A 23,963-nucleotide genomic window follows, 5' to 3' on the forward strand; every position below is an offset into this window, starting at 1 on the left:
AATATTACACGCCCATCTGAAATGGCATGTAAAATGCACTACAATTCATTTGATTGAATGACTGACTGTACTGTATGACAGTCAGTGTTCAGTCAATCTCAATAACAACCCGACTCTACACTGTGAACCAGGGATGTAATACAGACTACATTATGACTTAAGAGGGGTGCTGCGATGTAATGCGGAAAAAAACATAAATAATAGAACCGTCCAAGAGCGCATTTTGTGAGTGGCAGGGCAAAGGGCCAGGGAATTGTGGACCCCCCACCTCCACCTCGGGCACATCCCTGCTATGAACCATTAGCTCCCATCTCGCTCAGAGCTGTTACGAGGGTGTGGGACCTGCCTGACACACTATGATGTAATGGTGAGTTCAGAGGACACCCAGTCATCCCATCCATACTCTCTCTGTGGCTCAATACTCGCTAACGGTTAGCTTTTAAGAGAGACATCACACGGGTGAGATGTAATGGAAAATGACGTAAGTCCTAATCCTGGGCGTAATGGAATACTGAAAGGGCGCAAACGGGTCATTGAAAAAATCCAATAACAGGTTAGGAATCACTGTGATTTGGTATTAGCTTGATCATGCTACTACGCTGTATTGCTAGGATGCCACTAACGTAGTATCACAATCTTGAAGATTTGATCAAGCATTCAAGGTTTGATTCATGCATGATGACGAACACGTGATCAAAGATGCAGTGTGGTGGGGGGGGCGTCTGGGTGGTGTAGCTCACTAAGGCGCATGCATGCCCACGTAATTCCAGGGTCCCTGGTTCGATTCTGGCCATCGACCTGCATGTCATCCCTCCTCTTTCTCACCCATCCTTCCTGTCAATCTCTACTGTCTCTATACCAAAAAAGCAGAAATGCCCTAAAAGAAAACGCACACACACACATATATATATTATTTATTTATTTATTTATTTATTTTAAATGCTGTCTGAATTGGAAGGCTGGCGATAGGATCCGTAATTGATGGTGACTGGCCAAATGGAAGAGTGCGCTAGGAAAGACTGTCATGTCGGAAAAAAATTAAGAAATCTGTGCTGAGCTCAGAAAATAATCCCTGAAACTGTGCCAGAATAAGAATTACACTTTTAATTGTTTGTTTTCTCATGCAAATCCACCAACAATTTCACAGTGAAGAAAATTTAAGATGAGGTTGAATCCCATTAAATCCCATTTTCTGATAAGGAAGCTTTCTGTGAGAGAGTGTGTGTGAGTGTGTGTGTGTGTGTGTGTGTGTGTGTGTGTGTGTGTGTGTGTGTGTGTGTGTGTGTGTGTGTGTGTGTGTGTATATGCAAGCTTCAATGTGCAACATTCTACTTGCCAATGTTAGATAGCTAGACTCTGCAGGCAGGGGGGGGCTTGGTGCTTTCTGAGCTCTATCCATCCAGCAATTCCACACTATCGCTTGAACAGACTCACTGCACACTGTAGTCACTAATCAGGAAACCAAAGGGGGGGGGGGCATTGGTTACTGGATAACTGAAAGCCAAAGGTCCCGCTGTTCCTGTTTAACTGTAGAAGAGGGGAGCCATGCTGTTAGGAGTGCACACCTGTGGTAGAACAGCTTTGCATTATGTATGGGAGCTCTATTACTGGGTCCAGATGAGACACACACACACACACACAGAGGATAATTCTGAAAAAAATAGAAAATGTGTGCACATCTGCAGAGGGAGGGAGAGAGAGAGGGGGGGGGGGGGGGGGCACAGACAGGCTCACCACCATCAGAATTCTGATCAGCTCTGACACACACACACACACACACACACACACACGCACACACACGCACACACACACACACACACACACACACACACACACACACACACACACACACACACACACACACACACACACTGCAGGGTATATAATGAATGGTATATAATATAAAGGATATAAAGGACCTAGAGTATCTTGTATAAACACTGAAGCTCTGACTGTAATGTGACTGTAAAGCTCTCTAGGCTAGGGTGCATACTGTAGGATACACAGGAACAATAGCCGTTTTAAGCATTAGCCATAGACACAGTCACGCCAGTGCATAAGACAACCCAAGCACCGAGGAGAGAGAGAGGAGGAAAAATAGCCTGGAGAAGGAAAAGGAGACGGAAAAAAAAAGACATGAAAACAGTTTGAACAGAGACAAACACAGCAGAGGAAGGGACAAGGACCAGCATTCATTCGCCGAGCCAGGCCAATCAAAAGAGGCATTAACGCGCACATGAAACCAATCGCATCAGAGGAGCGCTGCTCAGTTAGACAGGCGAGCGCTCTCAAACCACCACAATGCAGACTCCCTCAGAAATTAATTAATTCCCCCCCGAAAAAAGGTAATAATAGCAGCCCAGAGGAATTTCAGAACAACCAGCGTCTGTAGGTAATTAAGTAGAGCCGATAAGCAACTTTAGCCCCTGACATTCTTTCCTGTGGTCATTCCCTGAATGTAATTGTACACTATGTAGATTTAGCTTTTGAAGACAGTAAGGCAGACATCTTAACATCTTAAATGAGGCCATTGTATTGACCTCTATGCTTTTATTAAATTAATGCATTAATCTTTATTTGAGACTGCTGGCCGTGTTATTTACTGGTTGTGTTTAGAGTCGCTGCTGCTAGTGTATTTTTGTTTTTACGACTGTATTCTGTGTTTTCAAAGAGGAAAGCTTGCAAGTGAAAATGTCATTGTAATGTTATACACCCCCACTTTTAAACCTAATAAATCATGGGTTCATGCATTTGTCTCGAGTGCTTTTCAGAAAATCCACAAGAAATGTAAAAAGCTTCACCGTCACAGCATCTGCTGTAAATCTACCTGTACTGGTCACCAAACACTGTATGTACATTATTGGATGAATTCCAGGGAGACTTTTAACAGCAATGTCATTGAAGGCAGGCATGACTCCAAAATGTGTGAGTCATACTGTACTAGACCACAGCAGCAGAGTGGAGTCGGACTGATCCGACTAAGCTCTGTTCTGTTGGTTACAGTACAGCTAATGGGAGGACAGAATGAAGGTCTCTGGACAGAACAACGCCTGAGCTTGGCCCAGTGGATGTGGCACGCCCCCGACAGGCCACCCTCCCTGGAGGTGTGTGTGTGTGTTTGTGTGTGTGTGTGTGTATGTGTGTTTGGGTGTGTTTGGGTGTGTGTGTGTGTGTGTGTGTGTATTTGTGTGTGTGTGTGTGTGTATTTGTGTGTGTGTGTGTGTGTGTGTATGTTTGTGTGTGTGTGTGTGCGTGTGTGTGTGTGTGTGTGTGTGTATGTGTGTGTGTGTGTGTGTGTGTGTGTTTGGGGCGGACATGGTGAACTTGAGAGACTGCAGAGCACTGGGAAATACATAACCCTGGAGAACCGAAGCTTCTCCCAGCCAGCGTCATGGGGTGGGGTGGGGGGGTGGGGTGGGGCTTTAATGTGAGCACTGTCTGTGTGTGTGTGTGTGTGTGTGTGTGTGTGTTTGTTTGTTTGTGTGTGAGCATGAGGGAGTGAGAGCACTGTGTGTGAGCGTCCGCGTGTGTGCATGTAAACCCCTATCTGTGTGCACAATTATAGCATTGTGTGTGCGCCTGAGCGCTTCCTCTCCTGGCTCCCACTGTCCGCAGAAACAGACAGCACTATTGTGCCCCCCGATAACCCCCCTACCATCACCATCACCCCCTCCAGCCCCCCACTCCCACTCCTCCGGCCATCTATCTCACCCTGTAACCCCCTCCAAAACACCCCTCCCCCAACACGCTATGGCACCTCCCCCCCTGCGTCTGTGGGTCACCCTCAGGGCTTCACATCAAGGGCACCCCACTGCCACCCACCCCCCCCCTCCCCCCCTACACGCACACTAATCCGCTACCACGCCCGCCCCCACCCCACCCCACCCCACCCCCTAACCCTGCTGTTTACAGCTCATCTACATGATCTTTGTGTCCGTCTGTATGTACGGTGACACGTGTTCTGTTCTTACTGGAACTCAACACAACATCTACTGTGTGTGTGTGTGTGGAAGGTTCTCCTTTACTGCTTTCTGCTGAGTACAGTATATACTGTATAACACCAACGACTCCGGTCTGATGCTTCTCTTCTTTACCTCCCTCTTCTCTACCTCTCTCTCTGCCTCTGTTCACCCCCTCACGCGCCGCATCGGTTACAATCATAAGCTAAAGAGTGTTCTTCTTTCCACCACATCTCTTACACTAGTCCATTCCTAATAATGAGATGCAGTGGACATGACACGTACAACTGTACAAGTACATACTTCAGGGAGGGGACAAGTGCACAGCTTAGGGAGAGGGCTAGAGTAACCAGAGAGCAGCCATTGTTGTTTATGTTTCTCCCCCCCCCGCTCTGTCTGTCTGTCTGTAGCACATTAACCCATGTCCCTGAGACAGCAACCTCACTGAGTCATCCAGCAACACTGTTATGGTAACAGGGTGTGTGTGTGTGTGTGTGTGTGTGTGTGTGTGTGTGTGTGTGTGTGTGTGTGTGTGTGTGTGTGTGTGTGTGTGTGTGTGTGTGTGTGTGTGCGAGTGTGTGTGTGTGTGTGTGTGTGTGTGTGTGTGTGTGTGTGTGTGTGTGCAGTGGCGGACTCAGGCTGTTTGAAGGGCAGGGGGGGCGAAAAGAAAAAAAGGGCACCTACTGCCCATCAGTGCACATGGTCAAGTTTAGACCATTGGAAGGGCAGCCAATAGGGTACATCCTCTAATTTTGCCACTCAAAAGGGCACTTTAGTGCGACGTTTTTCAACTGTGGGGGCACATGGTCAAGTTTAGATCATTGGAGGGGCACCAATAGGGCACGTCCTCTCATTTTCGCCACTCAAAATGGCATTTTTGCCACTCAAAAGGGCACTTAAGAGAGATGTTTTTCAACCGTGGGGGCACCAGGAGGGGCGGTCGCCCCCCCTGCCCCCCCCTGAGTCCGCCAGTGTGTGTGTGTGTGTGTGTGTGTGTGTGTGTGTCTCTCTCATCAGATGAACAGTTGATTAGACTGGATGACAACCAGACAGATTTGGGCCGATTAGGATGACGTGGCCAGCAAATATTCCTCACACTGTCCAGGTTCCCTCTAAGTAACCCCATTTATAAAAAGAACGGCTTCCTCAATTCCCAAATTAGAAATAATCCCTCTCCTGACGCGCTGTTTTCCATGAACACATTTATATTACATTTTTGGCATTTAGCAGACGCCTTTATCCAAAGCATTTGTCTAAGTAAGTGAATCATCTATCCATCAGTCATCGCAAGACTTGGCAGTCAAAATGCTAGAAGAAAGAAGAATTCTTATTCTTTTCTTTTTTTAACACCACTGCACTGAGGAGGAAAATCTTCAAACACAGAATTCCAAAAGCCCTAGCGTATCCAACTCAAGTGAAAACTATCATTAAAACCTCTTATCAATCACAGTTAAGCCATTCTGTTCTACAATGGCATAGAGTGCCTTTATCTGATCAAATCCATGTTGACTCAATAAAGAGATGACCAGATACACAGATTATACAGATCATCACAGACACTCACACTAATCTCACAAATAGATTACGCAATACACACAGGATGGATGGCCTCAACAGCTGACTAAGCATCTAGAATGTAAAAAAAACGACAATAAACAAACAAACATTAAATGATGACAGCATGATGCCCAGGAAATAGCCGACATTGACTCTGCCACAGTGTATATACAAACCTGAGCCCATTATTTAAAAAATAATGAAATTAAGATTATATAATGATTAAAGCACTTTGAGCTGCAACGTTTGCAGGAAAAGCGCTATACAAATAAAGTTATTATTATTATTATTCACTAGGGCATAAAAACAGACCAGAGGCCTGTAGAGTGTGTGACAAACCTAGCACATAAACCCATTCAATGGGGCAAAGAGACTGATCTGAGTTCACTAGTTCACAGGATGGAACTAGTGAAGAGAGAGTCAAGTAGATATGACTGACACAAGACTGTGTTAGGCCGCTGAGCTAGAGGTTACTGGTCACACCAGCATGGTTGTGGTTACACAGAGACAGTGGTATTCTGGACAATCATTCTGGGGACAATTTGGACAAGAACAGACAGGGGGAGGGTTGGGAAGATCAGGGAGGGATGGGAGGGATGGGAGGGTTAGGGTAAGCTGGGTGGGGGGGATGGGGGATACCCTTCATAATTGTTTTGGTAGAGCAGCTGACCTATGCTTTTATATAGTGTCATTTCAGCTATGTGCTTCAGATGAATGTGTGTTGACTCATTTGAAAGACCAATAAAAAAACTGTTAAACAAAAAAGAAACAGTGATACTCTGTTCCCCAGCTGGCACACCTGTGTCGGGTGGTTCAATAGCTGTGGGTACATTGTGTTACTGTTGATTGAGTGTGAGAAGGTCTGTGTTCATCCAGCGCCACGTCAAAAGGGCATCGCTCCCCTAGGGTTTTAAAACTGGTCTGGTTAGTTAGTCTACCACCAGCACTCAGCCACAAAGCCATGTGCTACAGTTAATCATACTCCCATAGGGAGGCACTAACAGTGAAAGCAGGTGAATCATTCCACTACACTCACATTACCAAACATCAGACAAGCCTTCGGTCTACTCTTGGGCAACAGAATGACTTGATTTTTTCTTTTTCACTTTAAAAACAAAAACCCTTGATAGCAAAGTTTAACAAACACATACAACTCTATACCCAAGGACTACGCCGAACAATTCTGAAAAAGAAAATTATTTACTTACTTACAAAGTTGGGTAACAGTATTACCCTAAAATCTACCTTTTGCCACTAAAATACAGAATTTGCATATTTATGTGATTTGCTGACTTTGCTTTCCCCACAATACAACGAAATCTACATTTTCAGGAGCATGAGATCAGGATGTTGATGTGGTGGTTTGGAACTGCACTCTTTTGGGGTGAAAAGGGTTAAAAAAGGAAGGGTTCTGTAAAACGTGTACAAGATGTGAATGTAGCGAATTCAATCAGTAATTCCGTTCGATTTGAATTGGTCATTCGGTTAAAAACTAAATATAAGTGTTGATATTTGTCTACACTTATACTATGTTTTTCGAAACACCTTTAAACAGTTCTTCAGTCTCGCGAGACTTGTCAAAATAAGCCTGGATTTTCCTTTAGCGACATTGAGGGAATACCCCCCTGGTAGATGTTTTCTTAGACACGTTTTTTTTTTTACTTCCGAAAGCTGGACGTGGCTTGTTTATCACTACAAAACGTCCTGTTTGCTTCTAGGAGAGGATGGGTATAGAACATGACATTTCAAATGTACAGACAGTGACAAATGTATTAAGTAACAAGGGATATGGATGACTGACATTACAAAGGTAGCCTACGGTCGTCGTTCAGAAAAAAACACCGTCAACAACAACATAGGCAGACTAGGACGGGGGCTGGAAAAGCTGCAATGGTGGGGAAGTAGAGAAGCTGGGCTGCCAGGTCAGGGAGTTGCTGCTGTGCTAGGGTAGTACTGTAGTGGAAGACCTGGGTTGCCAGGTCAGGGATTTGCTGTTGCGTAAGGGTAGTAGAGAGCCTGGGTCGCCAGGTCAGGGAGCTGCTGCTGGGTAATAGAGGAGGGCCTGGGTTGCATGTCAGGGAGTTGTGGCTATGGTATGGTGGTAGTGGAGGGTCTTGGTTTCCAGGTCAGGGAGTTGCTGCAAGGGTAGAGTAGTAGCAGAGAGCGTGGGTTGCCAGATAATCAAGTTGCTAATGCTTAAGGTAGTAGTAATGGACTTGAATTGCCAAATTTCTCCCGTGTATTTCTCTGTCTGCACTCTGCAGTATAATGAAGTGAATATGAACAGGGCCTCAGTCCTCATTAGGCTATTGGGCCATGATGCATAGTGAAAATGGTCTATCTTGTCAAAATTGATGAGCACGTAAATTAGCTATTTGTTCCAATTTAAAGTTAGGGTTGGGCATCAGGTTAGGATTAAAGTTAAGTTCAGGGTTAGGGATGATGTTGAAAATCAAATCTGAGGAGAACATTTGTTCTACAACACTTCCTGTTTAGGAGCATGGTAGCAGATATTGACGTCCCAGGGCGTCTGCTGGGTTGCCACTAGATACGGGAGGGTCAGTGTGACAACAAGGGCCTCACAGCGATACACAGCACAGCACAGGGACAAACAATACAATATCATACAGGCATATGATATCCATCCATCCATCCCTCCCTCCATCCCTCCCTCCATCCCTGTCCTTATTGTGATTTGACATTCAGCAGTTTTTGCCCTCCGCCGCCACAGCACAGGCAGTGTAAAACACAATGGCTGTTATCCTGACAACATCGCCCAGGCCCTATCAGCTTACCAGACAGTTTAGCATTGCGGAGAGAGCGTAGCATTAGCAGGCTGAGGTATGTGTGTTGAGTTTCACAGTGTGTGTGTGTGTGTGTGTGTGTGTGTGTGTGTGTGTGTGTGTGTGTGTGTGTGTGTGTGTGTGTGTGTGTTGAGTTGAGTTTCACTGTGTGTGGTTGTGTATGAGTGTGTCTCACTATTAAAAGGTGTTGTTTAAGTCTAGGTGTCAGTATATGTTAATCCTGTATGGCTTTTCACTTCAAAACAAGGTCATGAGGATGTGAAGATCAGATAATTGTTTTCTTGAGAGCAAACATGTTCCAAGTCTCTGTGTATGGTGAGTGGATTTCACAGATAAGGCTAAAAGCAATCTCTCTCTCTCTCTCTCTCTCTCTCTCTCTGTCTCTCTCTCTCTCTCTCTCTCTCTCTCTCTCTCTCTCTCTCTCTCTCATACATACACACACACACACACACACACACACACACACACACACACACACACACACACTTGTTACTCTCTACCCAGTATTTTCACTCAAATGTGCATGTCTCCATATCATACATGACCATAATCAGAAGAAAGATGATAATTAATCAATTAGCAGTTTTCCCAAAGAGACTTGAATAAGGAGTCCTGGGGCAGATATTCAACGTTTGTATAAATCAGCACTAATATCAATTGCTTATCAAATCGTGGGGCCAAATCATACTAATGATGACTACTGATTCACACTTATGATGGGTATCATATCCAGAGATCCCCATCATCTAAGTTCATTTTCCCCCTCGCTTTGGTGAAATTGCTAAATAAATATAATGCAAGACAAAGAGCCAAGATGACATCGGTTCTGCCTCAGATAAACAGGACTACACCAAACAGGACATAGCCGACGATTTATACAAAGGCCGAAAGAAGCGTGCCGTCGACGCATCCATCACCATCCATCGGCTGGTCCGTTAGTGTTGGTGAGATGGCACTATGCCATCTAGTCAGGCCAAAACGCTGATGCATAGCTACCTACCTGTACCACAGGGTTTCACCGCAGACGATGGATCAGTTCCAGCCTAGTATGTGCACCAGTTAAGATGACACAGGTCGACGTCCTGCAGCGCTATGTGACAACAAGGCAATTCAAAACATAGTAGATATTGTGTAACAATATGAAATTGAGGCCGCGCAGGGGCTTTAGTCTACAGTGTGTCCCCTTGTCTTATTCATTGTAGGCCTATACTGTCTGTGCGTAATACAGTGCAGAAATTAACGATTTTTTACATTTCGCCAGTTCGCTGGTCCATCGTTTGAGGGGTTTCTCTCCGGCGTTATGCAAATGCAGCCCACTGTATTAATTCGACCATGGGATAAATGGAGCAGTCTCAGACAGTATGGTTGATGGAGATCATGTCTGTTCCTTCCACGTAAAAAATACATAGCGTCTCCCAATTTCTGCGTTGTATTCGATCAGAAACGCTCTTTCCATGCACACCATGGACCACATTGAAATACAATATTGTATACAGTAGGCCACATTAATAATATCAACAATCGTACATTTGAAAAATATTTAAATAATAACAAGAGCAAAGCCCACCTGAATTATGTTCCCATAATCGAAGCGGGTCGTAGCTCCTATGTCATTCCAAAACCGGTCAACTACGAAATGACCAAAGAAATAAAGCCTTCCCAACGTCGAGTTTACACCGCTAAATGACAAATACCGTGTTCACCGCGACACCAATGCCATCACTCGTGCTGCTGTGGAACCGTGCGGAACAGCCGAACTCGCGCAGCTGTCAGTACAAGCTTCCTCAAGACGACCTACTGGCGACGCCTACGAGACAGTGAGCTACACCCTCTCTTCTTGGCCGCCTCAGTTAGACCGTTATGATAGAAATAAGGCTGACAATAAAATAGTAACGTTTAACATACGCCTTTGAACATTAGTGATTAATTGTTAAGAGAATCAGAATGGCTCAGAATTCAGAATGTATACTTCATTCAACATGAGGTGGGGCACACCAATCAGATCACAGAGTGGGATATGATTGGCGTGTGTAAACCCAATGAATTGGCTCAGTTAAGGTAGTGACAACAAAATGCACCAATCGTGTGAATTCTTTATTCTGCGGGGAGGAGGGACTTGCAGGTGTCATCGCTGTACAGCGGTGTATTTGCGATTAAAATAGAGATGATTTTTCTCAGGAAGGACGAATGTCCGATTATTTGCACAATGTCACGCTTTTTTATGTGAAAAAAAAGAAGAAACTTTAAACGTCAGTCTCAAGTTCAGTTGGCTCATGCTAATGTTATTATAGCACAGTAAATCACAGATACTGAAATCCAACAGCCACATTATAGGCTCTTCAAGAAGCAATGACAACTGAACATTGACGCCACCGTGGAAGAGTGCGCCAGTAATCAATTTCTAGGCCTGTGGCCTGAGAATTGCATCAGGCTTTTTATCCATGTCAGAGTGTGAATAAGGATCAAATGAAACATGATCGAAGAATTTTGGATTTATTGTGGGTATTGTGAGTGTCTATAGAGGCTACTTAAGACGCCAAGCATGGATGGGTTTGGTGATTTGTGAATAGATACCTTTGCAGTAAAACATTTAATTTACTTTGTTGCCACCACGTGGAGAAAAATACCAGTGCATCTCCACATCCTCAATGTTCAGGAAACTTGCGCGGACAGACGTGGTAAAAAAAAGGCAGACAAATGATACCCACACAATACAAACATTTAGGATACAGCTACTAGATAATGACAATTATGATCAAACAGGCTACTGATGAATCAATGAAACCTTGATTTACCGCTAGTAAATTTACTTTATTCTGCCTTATGATATTGGTAGATAAACTTAACGAATGTATGCATCCCGTATTAATATAGACTATGATAGCTGTTTCGTTTCTTGTCCAAAATGTTGACAAACAGATTCTAAACCCCTCATTTGAAGTTCGGACAGCTGACGAAAGTCCGCCCTCTTTTCACAATGTCATGATCGGCATTTGAATGGACCAATCATGGCTAGATTGGCGACCCCTCTCGATAGATTGGCTTGAAAACGGACCAATAGTGACCACGGATGCGCGAGAGCGCTGCATAACCAGCGTCCTGCCCACGCGAACCGTAGCAGTGATACTCGTCGAAGCCGAACTGAACTACCACCGAAAGGTAAAACCGTTTTTTTGTCGCACAAATTGTAGCTTACGGAGTAACTTTTAGGACTCTACTATCATAAGGCATGGTAACATATAACGAGGATTACATTTAAGTGCCGCTGTAGCCGTCATGATCGAGTATTTTGCTGAAATCCGTCTGAATTCCCCGCTAACGAATTACCTCAGTAACGGGCGCTTAGCACAGTCAGGTCAGCTAGCTAGCATGCTAATTCTATCGTGTCGCAGGTTGGTTCTGAATTACTTTAGCAAGAACTATGCAGCTAGCTGCACGCCAGGACATTGATCGTGTTGGTTATTAGTATGTCTCGATAATTGCGTGTAATTTGCTGTCTTTATCAATATAATTGGGCAGTAATGAGATATGGAAGTTTGAATGAGAGGAGGTTCCCATTGTTTGTATGGGCCGGCGACGCGCTGACTACTAGCTTAGCCATCTTCTTCAGGAGTTAATGCTTGAAGTCTGGCGTGCTGATGGTGATGGCTTAGCGAAACGGTCCCTAACGACCCCTCGAATGTTTTACACCGGAATTGAGCTAACTAACAGAGTTCGTTTGCTGTATACATTCACGTTTGTTTACCAGCTACGCCAGCTCGGTCGGTGGGACATTGGAAGCCGTGGTGTTACTGCGGCCTGTTAGCAAAATGATCCTTGAGATCTTGTATGTGCGTCCTAGTGTAGTATGGCTAAGTAAGTATTGAATAAGTATTGAATAAGTTAACACGGCTGGCGGGTCTAACTCAGCATTTGGCTCATGTCTATGAACGGCCTCGTCTTTTGACAGCAATGGCCGAGAACGACGTTGACAACGATCTGTTGGACTATGAAGAGGACGAGGACCCGCAGGTCGCCCCGGAAGCCGCCACTCCGGCGAGCAAGAAGGAGGTGAAGGGCTCCTACGTCTCCATCCACAGCTCCGGCTTCCGAGACTTCCTGCTCAAGCCCGAACTCCTCCGCGCCATCGTTGACTGTGGTTTTGAACATCCATCCGAAGGTGAGTTTCGTATACTAAGGAATGGCCTCGGTCCTAACAGCTTTAGCATTAGTGCTCTGTCAATGTATGAATGAATGGTCTTTATTGTCATTGATATAGTACAGGTACCATACAACGAAATTTGGGAGGTATATCGTATGGATGATGATCTATGACCTCAAAAGAGCTTCTTGGCTGTGTTGGAAAGAGGCAACATTGACATTGCTGTTTCTTTGTATCTTTCAGTCCAACATGAGTGCATCCCACAGGCCATCCTGGGCATGGATATCCTGTGTCAGGCCAAGTCTGGCATGGGAAAGACGGCAGTGTTCGTACTGGCTACCCTGCAACAGATTGAGCCTGTGGATGGCCAGGTGAGTGGGTTGAATTACCCTGTGCCCCTAAGCTGCGGAAATGATGCTCTTGAATAGTGATGCATCGTTGTGGCTAGAAATCTCAATCTCACAACATGACTTGTATGCATGATGGAGACACGCTTTGGGATGTGTGTAGACTATCCACTACTGTAAGTAATGTGAATGAATGGTCTTTATTGTCATTGCTATAGTACAGGTACCAAACAACGAAATTTAGGAGGGGTGCTAGGAAAGAAAAAAAATAAATAAATAAAAAAACAAGAAGGGAAGGAGCTGGTTTACATAAATAAAGGCTATGTACACTATCCACTATACTATACTGTACAGATAGACGACTAGGGTTGTCATATTGCACATAGTGTTATTGCACATTCATTTAAAGTGTCGCAGTTTGCAGGCTTGAAATGTACATATTTGTGCCTCAGCACTACACCTGATTTTTTCAGTCCAGCAGCTGCCATCAATCCGTCCAGACTGTCCAGGGCCCAGAACCTAGGTCTTTGCTGTGTTCAGGCCCTGGGGTAGAAGCTGTGCTTCAGTCTGTTTGTGTTTCTGTTTGTTTAATGTAGTCTCTGTTAAATTAATTCAAGTAGCTCTTTTGTATCCTATTATTGGCTAACTTGTACTAGCAATTTATGTATTTGTAAGAAGGGAATCTTTTTATTGTTTGAAGCTTACAGTGAACGGAGCACATTGTTAAGCACCTTTCTGTCTTAGGTATCCGTGCTCGTCATGTGCCACACACGAGAGTTGGCCTTCCAGATCAGTAAAGAGTACGAGCGCTTCTCCAAGTACATGCCCACAGTCAAGGCCGCCGTGTTCTTCGGTGGCATGTCCATCAAAAAGGACGAGGACGTGCTGAAGAAGAACTGCCCTCACATCGTGGTGGGGACGCCCGGCCGCATCCTTGCCCTCATCCGCAACAAGACCCTCAACCTAAAGAACGTCAAGCACTTTGTCCTGGACGAGTGTGACAAGATGCTGGAGCAGTTGGGTGAGTGACCTAATCCAATTTAAGTTCAGATTTTCGACTGTTATGGTTTAGGTAAGTTGTCATGGAAATCTAGGCTTGCCACTTTAGTATTCGGTGAGACTGCACAAATAGGCATGTACACAATATGTTATTTATACGTATAATACAAATATCTTTTAATGGTCGCAACCATAGCCAGCTGTCTCTAGCAAACACCCGGAACAAAGATACAATACTTATTTTCACACTGTACTATCTGTTATTTAACGGTGTGTGGGGTGATATGGAAACAATTGGGTCTTGTGAGACTTAGCTCCCGGAAACAGTTCTCTTGTTCCGACTCATAGGTGTCTTATCAGCTACTCTCCCTCCCTGTCTGAAGTTCAGCCCCATATATAAAAACGGTTTATCCGTGTGATGCATGAGACAAGTCTCTGGATTCGGAATGCATTTGTAAAACATTTAGATTACTTATATTCAATGCTAAATGTATTGTATAAACCAAGATCAATAAATCGTGTTCTCCCCTCCCCCCCCCCATAGACATGAGGCGCGACGTGCAGGACATCTTCAGACTGACGCCCCATGAGAAGCAGTGCATGATGTTCAGCGCCACGCTAAGCAAGGAGATCCGCCCCGTCTGTCGCAAATTCATGCAGGATGTAAGTGAGCGGGAGGCCTGTGTAAACATTTTGAACGTCCTGAGAATTATACGGGATCCTACTACTCCCCTAACCGTCAATGGGCCAGACTCCATTTTCATATCCAAATGGTTATTTGCTGTCAGGGGGTTTTGACAAGGTTTTCAGTTCTGATCCCATGGCTTTCCAAGCAGGTACATTTTATTAGCATCCCCACCCTAGCACACCAGACTAGGCTGATCCATAGCCTAATCAATACTCCATGATAAATTGAGGAGATGAACCAAGTGTGGTTGTCTTGAAAGAGTGTGAACAAACAAAAGTATAGACCAACATTCTTTCCCCCAGAACTATTGGTAAACGTTACTTAGCCTAAACTACCTGGAGGGTATTCCAAAAACGTTGCTTAAGGAAAATCCAGGCTTATTGAGACTTTGTGAAACTTATCAGAATAATCCTGGATTTTCCTTTAGTGTTGTTGATGGAATACCCCCTGTTGTGTCCCTCTAAGCTTTGCCCACTTGTGGCTGTCTGTCACAGGTGGCCATTTGTGGGGGGCAGAGTGACCCCCTCATCCCTGGGTCAGGGGGCTCCCTGCCCCTGGACCTGTGGGGAGGAACAGTCATCTCAAGGACTGCTGTTTGAAAATCAACTAATATCTTACTAAAAGATGTGCACTCGTATGAGCTGTTATGGACCCAATTTAAAAAAATTGACTTATTTTGTTCAATGGTAGCTGGCTAGCGTCAGCGCTAAAGCACACCACCTATCTCCATGACAGTGCCAAGATAACCTTTCAGCAAGAGGAAGAGCGTTCATCTGACCACTTTATCGCTAAAGCAAAAAAAATGTTACGTACTCCAGGATTCACAGATAACCGTGTAGTTAACCCAGCTGACCCCCCCCCCCCCCCCCGTAGCCCATGGAGGTGTTTGTGGACGACGAGACCAAGCTGACACTCCACGGCCTGCAGCAGTACTACTGCAAGCTGAAGGACAGCGAGAAGAACCGCAAGCTCTTCGACCTGCTGGACGTGCTCGAGTTTAACCAGGTAAACACCAAGGCTCTGTGTATGTCCGTCAATCTGTGTTGTGTGCACATATGGGTGTGAAATTGCTTTTCACGGGTAGATAAACTGTATTTTATGGATTCTTTTTCTCAGGATTCTTAGACTGTTTTTGTGTATATTGCATGCGTATATATGAGAGTTGTGTGTTAGTGTCTGCTCGCATTGTGCGTGCTGTGTTCACTGGTCTGCAGCGTCCTCACGGCAGTGTGTCCTGTAGGTGGTGATCTTTGTGAAGTCAGTGCAGCGCTGCGTAGCTCTGTCTCAGCTGCTTGTGGAGCAGAACTTCCCTGCCATCGCTATCCACAGAGGCATGGCCCAGGAGGAGAGGTGGGTTACACCGGAGGGGCAAATGCACTCGCCTCATCTACGATTGAAATGGTTGTTAGCACATAGTTAAAAATAAGCAATCTACAGGCGGTTTGAGCCACAACACTTTCTCCCAGTCCTCCTTCCCCCATGTCGCTCAAAAGCAGAATCTCTCTTTTATTTGGCTTTGTGAGACCTCAACTGACCTCAGTCACATATTATTTAAATGAACACACATTACTTGATTTATCACTTCTGGTTATTTTAATACAAATCCCTAACACAAGTGTGTCCTTGATTTTCGACAACATTGACATTTATTATTATACATTTTAATTGGTTGCCGACTTGTTCCTGCTTTCACCAGTTGCTGTCAAATATGATTTGAGTTTCTAAGTAGTAACAGTTTCTTCTTAACCTTCGCCCCCAGGCTCTCCCGGTACCAGCAGTTCAAGGACTTCCAGAGGAGGATCCTGGTTGCCACCAACCTGTTTGGCCGAGGGATGGACATTGAGCGCGTCAACATCGTCTTTAACTACGACATGCCAGAGGACTCTGACACCTACCTGCACAGAGTCAGTGTTCTATCCTACGCATACTTTCGTCTGTGTATATGTGGTCCCACTACTAATCTTCCTACTTTCAATTTGCATTATCGGGCATAAGTAACAAGCACCCCTTTTTAAAAGAAGACTACATAAGACTTTATTTTGATGTCATTGTACTCCCGTGGTGTCGTGACTGTTCAAGACACATGGGTGGTAACTTTGATGTCTGAGTCATGAACAACCCATCCTGTCTCCTCTAACCTCTGACCCCTGACCCTCTCCTCCTCTCTGTCCTGTACCAGGTAGCTCGTGCTGGCAGGTTCGGAACGAAAGGTCTGGCCGTGACCTTCGTGTCCGACGAGACCGACGCCAAGATCCTGAACGACGTACAGGACCGCTTCGAGGTCAACGTGGCAGAACTCCCAGAGGAGATCGACATCTCCACCTACAGTAAGTAGCTATTACTACTACTACTACTACTACTACTACTACTACTACTACTACTACTACTAGACACTCAAGACACTTTATTAGCCCTAACTGAAAAGATCAAGCAGTAAAATAAAAAGAAACAAAAAAATAAAAGTATAGGGGTCTAATTAATTTTTAGATTACTAAATCTAAATGTCTTTGTAGGCCAATCTACTCTGTATACTGCAAGTATATCTAGATTTCGTGCAGAGAAGCGGTGAAAACAAGCAACGCCAGCGTCCTCTCTCGACCGGCATTTTTTGAAAAGTCTTACGAGTATGATCAATGTAATGTTAGATAGCTACCTCTAAACATGAATTTGGTCGGGCATTAATTAATTTGAGGTGGTAAACAGTCTGGCTATCTTATGTCTGGTTAACTTATCTGTGTAGTTCTGAGTTTCTCTCCAGAGCCATAGACGGATGTCTGTAGTGTAGCGTCTGAGAAGTAGTGTGAAGTACCAGCGGCGTCATTACTAGTATTTGCTGTATTAACGTGTGCTGATGTGCTCCATCTCCGCTCTGTTTATCTGCTTGTTGATGCGTTTGTTTTTCCGATTTGGTACAGATGTTGTTGCCTTTTTTCTTTCTTCTTTCACACATTGATTGCTCCATGATGTTCTGTATTTTGCCACTCTGAGGAGATATGAGCCAGGACTGGGGTCACTTGGAACGAGTAGAGATTGGATTTGGACATTTTTAAATTCACTTCACCTCTTGCAGGTTCCAATGAACACCAACCCTGATATGGAATGCGAACCATTTTACAGCATTTGCGTCTAGTTATTAAAGTCTTGTGATCTGAATGAGCTGTTTGTTGCAGAGGTGTGGAAATTAACCCCCCCCTTCCCCCTTGTTTTTCAGTTGAACAGTCCAGATGAGCTTGTGTTCTGACCCCAGTGAAGATCGTTTATCTGTTCTGTTTTTTGGAGTGGGAGAAAGAAAGAAGAAAAAAAGGAATCTGATCGTTTATTTTAAAACCCCCCCCTTCCTTCCTGCCTCATCTCCCATGATCATCCTTCATGATGTACCATTTTTTTTATTTTGTGAATTTTCTGATTCTAGATGGCTCGTCGTCTAAACGATGCGCCGAAAACAACTGCATTCACTCTCTGTGACAGAGTCTGTGTCGAGTTCTTGTGAAGAAGAAAAAGGAATAAATAATCCTATCTATGGGTAGTCTGTGTTGAGCTGAAGGCTCCATCTTGTCAGTGTGGCACTCCTGCCCGGGGTTTGTGATTTTTAAAGGTTGACTTTTTGCTTCATGAAATTAAAGCTTTTATACAATGTTATTTCACTGTGTGGAGTTCCCATTGAGTGTCTCAAATCACATTGGACCAGTGCAAAGACTGGTTTTACATTCATTCCCATAATATACAAATGATTGTAGTTCTTCAGAGGAGACTTGAATCAATACAACAGAATAACAAATTCAGTGTAGCCTCTTCACACACAGAGGGCGGTGAAGACCCCTATTCTGCTGTGCCAACCTTCTTCCTCTTGCCTTAACATAACCTGTTGACGGCCAATTCAGAGAATTTGAAACGGTGCGTTGCAGTAGAGTTAAAATAAAACATCACATGGAACTCTCTAGAATTTAGGCTAGCCAACTGCATCACATGACTAGACCAACTTATACCAATGTTATACTTGTACCAATCAGCACAGGGCTTTCCTTTATAATACGTCATTTGATTGACCATGTGTGTAGCGTAATGTTGGTCATATGACAAACATACATATGGGGTAAAAATTTGATAATTGTATTTTACAGCGTTGAATAGCAATTTATACAATCACAAGATGGATGTTGTGGGTGTCAGAAACAAACACAGATGTATGACATTTACAAAGATGAATTTGATTGCTGAATGGAGCCAGTGAGAAATTAGAGGGCCTTTGAAAAGAATTGGTATTGGTCCAGGAAGTCCTTGCTGAGACGGGTCGTCTCAGTTCTCAACACACAGCTCCTTTTAGTATTGCAGTCCGCGGGCTAAAAGGAGACAGGCTATCTTTCATTACCATCCATAAATCTGATTCTAGATGGCTCGTCGTCTAAACGATGCGCCGAAAACAACTGCATCGCCCCTCTCTGTGACAGAGTCTGTGTCGAGTTCTTTTGAAGAAGAAAAAGGAATAAATAATCCTATCTATGGGTAGTCTGCGTTGAGCTGAAGGCTCCATCTTGTCAGTGTGGCACTCCTGCCCGTTTGAGAGATTTTCCCCCCCCACCCCATCTAGGCCAGTCAGTCATCACTTCTCAGAGCATGTGATCGGGTGTTTCAGTCACATTACAACCTCCATGAAATCGGTTAAAGACTGGCAAGGCGAGTTATTTCACATATAAAGTCATAAACCCATCATACGCCTCTGTCATGTGTACATCGGGAACCACACAGCTCTCTGTATGTGCTGTCATCTCTCTCTCTAGTGGACCTGAGAGGCTCCGGAACCACGGCTCACATCCTTGTCTGGTACCTTCAGCATCGGGGTGCTGAGAGTCTGACGGGTGGGACTGCGGGCCTTCAGTCAGACCTATGTCTATGGCACATCCAGCAGGAGGACACCTGTCAATCATCCACAGCCACTCAAGACTCGAGTCAAGTGCATTAGAAATCTTGTGTGTTTTGTCATTAGTCAACATGAGGCTCTTCTTTCTCTCTAACTGCCCGTAGTAAAAGAGTGTTGGTCTTATTTATCTGGGTTCTTAATTTGAAGCCCAGAGAACCAAAGACTCATATTAGTCTCTTGTCTTATAATGTCTTCCTATCCGCAAGCAGGCTTCATAAGGGGGCCCGGTCAGTACAGCTAGCGTGACACCGGCGGGTCTAGTCGATGAACTTGTGTGTGTCTCCGTACATCCAGTGCTGTGGCGGTAACGCCGCCTCGTTCAGGTGTCCGCAGTCGTCGCTGCACTTGCAGGACTGGATGAACATGGCGGCCCTCCGGAAGCGCTCGCCGTCCGGGCACACGAAGGTCACAGGGACGGTACGCGTGCGCCGTGGCGAGCAGCAGCGGCCGTCCAGGCACACGCCGCAGTAGTTGGGGCGGTAGAGGCGAGCGCTCTGACACTCGCCGTAGGAGAGACGCATGGGTTCCGGGGCTTTGTGGGTGGGGGAGCATTTCTTGCCTTTCTGTAGGGTGGGGGGGGGGGGAGGAGCGGGGAGAGCGATTGAGAGAAAAGATTAGATAAGTAAAGAGATAATGTACCCATTTCTTTTTTGTATAATTGAGTTCATCACTTGTGATGTTTCAATAAAAACGTAACTTTTTTCCCGTGTTTTCATCATGTTTATCTACACGTAAAAGCCTGACACTCTAGGCTACGTTTCATTTGACACAGAGATTATTATCACGCCGTTAACAGAGCGTCAACAATGATGACATAACAAAAGTGTTAATACTATTTGAGTACATTGATACCCATTGGTTTCACACTCAGACAGACAGAGGGCTTAAACCACTTAAGCTCCCACACCACAGAACACAGAAAGAGAGAGAGAGAGAGAGAGAGAGAGAGAGAGAGACACAGGGAGAGAAAGAGAGGGCGTGCTGGGAGAGAAAGAGAGAGAGAGGGGGGGGGGGGATTAATATAGACACACCATCACCCTGCTGGCTGTGTCCACAGACAGGGCCCAGCTACGGACAGTTGCTTGGCAGGAATGTCGGGGGTGGAGGGGGGACGGGGGGCGACTATATTTAAAAAGGCGCCGCCGCCACTGTGAGTAAATCAACGCTGTCCTGTTCCCATCGGAGGAGGAGACCCACCCAGTGTCTCTAGGGACGGGTTTGTTATCAAAGTGTTATCAGTGGTAGATCGAGAGGGAGATAACACACACAGACACAGACACATGCTGGGTACACACACACACACACACACACACACACACACACGCACACACAGACAGACACACGCTGGGTGCACACACACGCACACACACACACACACACACACAGTGCTCCATACCTTGGGTTGGATGGAGACATCAGCGCAGGGCCGGATGGTGCACAGGCGTGTCTCTCTCTCCAGCTTACACTGGGCGTTGTCGTTGGTGATGCGTGAGGACACGCCCATCCCACAACTGCGGGAGCACTGCGACCAATCGGTGGTCTGGACTACACACTTCTCCTGAGGATGCTTCCACACTGGAGGAGTGTGTGTGTGTGTGGAGGGGGGGGGTGAAAGAGGGAAGGGGGAGAGAGGAAAGAGTGGCGGAGAGACAGAGGGGAAGGAGTTGAGGATGAGAGTTACACAATGTAGACAAGGGGAGAGAATCAAGCTCTACTGACTGGTGCACTAAACAATACGGAAGGAAATCATCTAGATAGACATACTGATCAGGAAGTGAATGTTGACAACCATAACAGTACCAAAGCTCTTACCAGGCAGGTGGTTGCTCCCGTGTTCATTCTCCCAGCCCATGCCCCTCTCCACCAGCTCATTGCCCAGCCTGTTATCAGGCTGGTGGGGTCGAGGTGGTTTGGGGTGTGCTGCTGGGGGCTGCTGGGGGTACTTGGGGGGCAGACGCCAGGTGCCCTTGTGGCAGTCCACAGTGAAGCAGCACTGCCCTGGCACCCTGACCAGCCGAGGGTTGGGGCAGGAGGGCGTGGCGGGGGGCAGACGGTTGGCGCACAGCGGGGCGCAGCCCACGGCACCGTCGATGCAGGTACACTGGTGTTTACAGCCGGCTCGGAAGCTCTCCCCGTTCTGGTAGATATGCCCGTTGTATTCACAGGTCCGGCCCTCCTTTTTGGCTGCAGGACAGATGGAGACGGTTCAATTTGATTCTATTCCACAAACGTTATTAATCCCCCTCGCCCCCCCCCCCGCCGCGGAGGCCATTTTAAATTGGGATCAAGACCATTCACGCATGCAACACATTGAAGGCTTGTGTTTACATAAAACCCTTCAACAGGGTACTGTTTACTATGTCATATGCTAATGAGGACTAAAGAGGCGGGGGGGGGGGGGGGGGGTGTAGTATTTTGAGCACCAAACACGTGTTCGGTGTCTCAGTGCTATCTGGCATGTCTAAAGGATGTGTTCCAAGAAAGGGGGGGGTGGGGGTGGGTGGAGGTAGACATAGGAGGTCATGCTCATTGTAATGCAAGCAGGGAATGGTAATGGAATGAGGAATCACTGTGTTTGACACCATTCCTCATTCCATTTCTTGCATTACAATGAGCCCGACCTCCGATTTCTACCTCCACCAGCCTCCCCTGTGTTCCTCCTCAAGTCAAGGAAAAGAGCTTCTGTGGGACAATCTCAGGTATGGCTGGAAAGCATCGGTCAAATTCTCCGGTTGCACCAGCTGAAAGCCTCCCCTGCGTAACACTGTTACCCTAACAACCAAACACACAATAACTTGATACTGGAACACACAGACACACACACACACACACACACACAGACACACACAAACAAACCCAGTGGGAACACTTGGACCTAAGGACATGGGGGTCACAGAAAGGTCAACGGAAGTAAGCCTGGTAACGACCACGGAGAGGAGTCTCTATTCTTAGTCTATGGAGGAATCTTGGCTTGCTGTGTAGAAGGTTCCATTTTGGTCTTTTGAGATTGAGCCTCATCTAAATGTCTTAACCCCGCAAGGATACAATGCGTCAAGCATTAAGTTGGGGTTATGGTGGTTTTCAACACATGGTTTATCAGGTTTATTTGCACTAACAACCTAACGCCACACATTTCCAGAGTACACATACTGTACACACATCCATACTACATAACTTCCCCCCCACACACACACACAACCCCACACCCCTCTTACCCCTGCAGATGCCCCAGACGAGGGTCACGTCGTTGCCATAGTTACACTCCAGGCCCTTGTGGTGGTCGCAGGGCATAGCAGGGCTGCAGTCCTGGTTCAGCTGGGCAGCACACACCTTACAGCACCCACAGCTGTCCAGCACAGCACTCACCCCAGGGGGGCAGGTGGCGGGCACCGCTGGGCACTCACATACCGCTGGGCAGCTGGCACTCACCTGGCGGAGGGAGGGAGGAGGAGGAGGGGGGGGGGGGGGGGAAAGGGAAGGGTAAGAGGGGGGAGGGTGACTGTTTATATACTTGGTCACAAACAGGGAGATAGAAGGATGACATTTCTGGAAGGAAGACTATTGTTCTGTGGTTCACAGAAGATAAATAATGAGTTTCAGTCTATGATTGTCTGTCCTTTTGGCCCATTTCCATCATACAAACCATCATTATATGAAAGGAGAGAACATCGGAGATTATATAATAAGCAAGGTAGGCTACTGTAAGCATAATGAGTCATGTCCCTGCTACCTAACCCAGTCATCCCTGGCACTGTCTAGACGGCTGTTTAAGTGTTGTACCCAATCCCCTGCCAACTCGTGATTCGAATCACAGTACATCAATCGGCGCTGCCAACGTGTTCCAGTAAAAAGGATCACTGAGTCAAACATATTGGACATGCAGACACATGCCGCAGACCAGAACTAGACGAAACTAGTGTCTTGTGGAAGACATGCCTACTTTTATTTGAGAAGATTTAGACTGAGACTTTTCTAGTCAAAAATGTGTCTAGTGTAGCCTATAGATTAATAAAAGTCAAACCACTAAATCATGCGATCATCAAGAAATACGCGCTAATCAAATGATAACGTGGATTATGTAATTATCAAAACATCGAATCTGTCGGGACATGACGAACGGAAGACATTTGCAGCAGTGAAGGTGAGACTTACCTGGTTGATGACTGCCGTTGTCAAAAAAACAAGTATTATACATTTTCCCATGCTAACAGATAAATTCCAAACGCTAAAAGAAAATATTAATTATCCTATTTCTTATTTAGTCTATTAATAGGCAATCTTGACTTCTAAAATCAAATGTATTTATTTTTTTAAGTAGGCTACAGTCGCAATAGCTCCGTTAGATGAAATAGCTCCGTAAGATGAAATCAAGAAGTCGTTGAAGTGTATTAAAAAAAATGTTTATTCCTTCCATGAGACCATCACTAAATTACTGCAGCCTGCTCTCAGTCATTCAACACAGAAACATATCCTCCTCTAATTTATACCAACCCCGTGAGCTCCACAGAAACTCCGCCCTCCGCCATATGTCCACCCAATTAACATTTGGG

At 45.6% G+C, this 23,963-nt stretch overlaps 2 protein-coding genes across 2 annotated transcripts; one reads left to right on the top strand and one right to left on the bottom strand.

The window, feature by feature from the left end:
* Positions 1 to 11,430: 11,430 nt before the first annotated feature.
* On the top strand, positions 11,431 to 18,134 carry LOC308150895 (ATP-dependent RNA helicase DDX39A). Its single transcript, XM_080523681.1, has 10 exons — positions 11,431 to 11,479; positions 12,270 to 12,479; positions 12,705 to 12,832; positions 13,553 to 13,829; positions 14,352 to 14,470; positions 15,369 to 15,500; positions 15,736 to 15,845; positions 16,255 to 16,399; positions 16,675 to 16,822; positions 17,707 to 18,134. The coding sequence occupies exons 2-10, from the start codon at positions 12,272 to 12,274 to the stop codon at positions 17,721 to 17,723; spliced, it is 1,284 nt and encodes a 427-aa protein (XP_080379807.1). The 5' UTR covers positions 11,431 to 11,479; positions 12,270 to 12,271; the 3' UTR covers positions 17,724 to 18,134.
* Positions 18,135 to 19,670: 1,536 nt separating this feature from the next.
* LOC308151031 (CCN family member 1-like) lies at positions 19,671 to 23,616 on the bottom strand (the record flags this gene model as incomplete). The annotated part of the gene is made up of 5 exons (XM_080523841.1): positions 19,671 to 19,976; positions 20,810 to 20,988; positions 21,226 to 21,597; positions 22,629 to 22,842; positions 23,566 to 23,616. The coding sequence occupies 5 exons, from the start codon at positions 23,614 to 23,616 to the stop codon at positions 19,671 to 19,673; spliced, it is 1,122 nt and encodes a 373-aa protein (XP_080379967.1).
* Positions 23,617 to 23,963: the final 347 nt, after the last annotated feature.

Source organism: Nansenia antarctica (genome assembly GCF_963989245.1).
Source record: "Nansenia antarctica genome assembly, chromosome: 2".
Lineage (NCBI taxonomy): Eukaryota > Metazoa > Chordata > Actinopteri > Argentiniformes > Microstomatidae > Nansenia > Nansenia antarctica.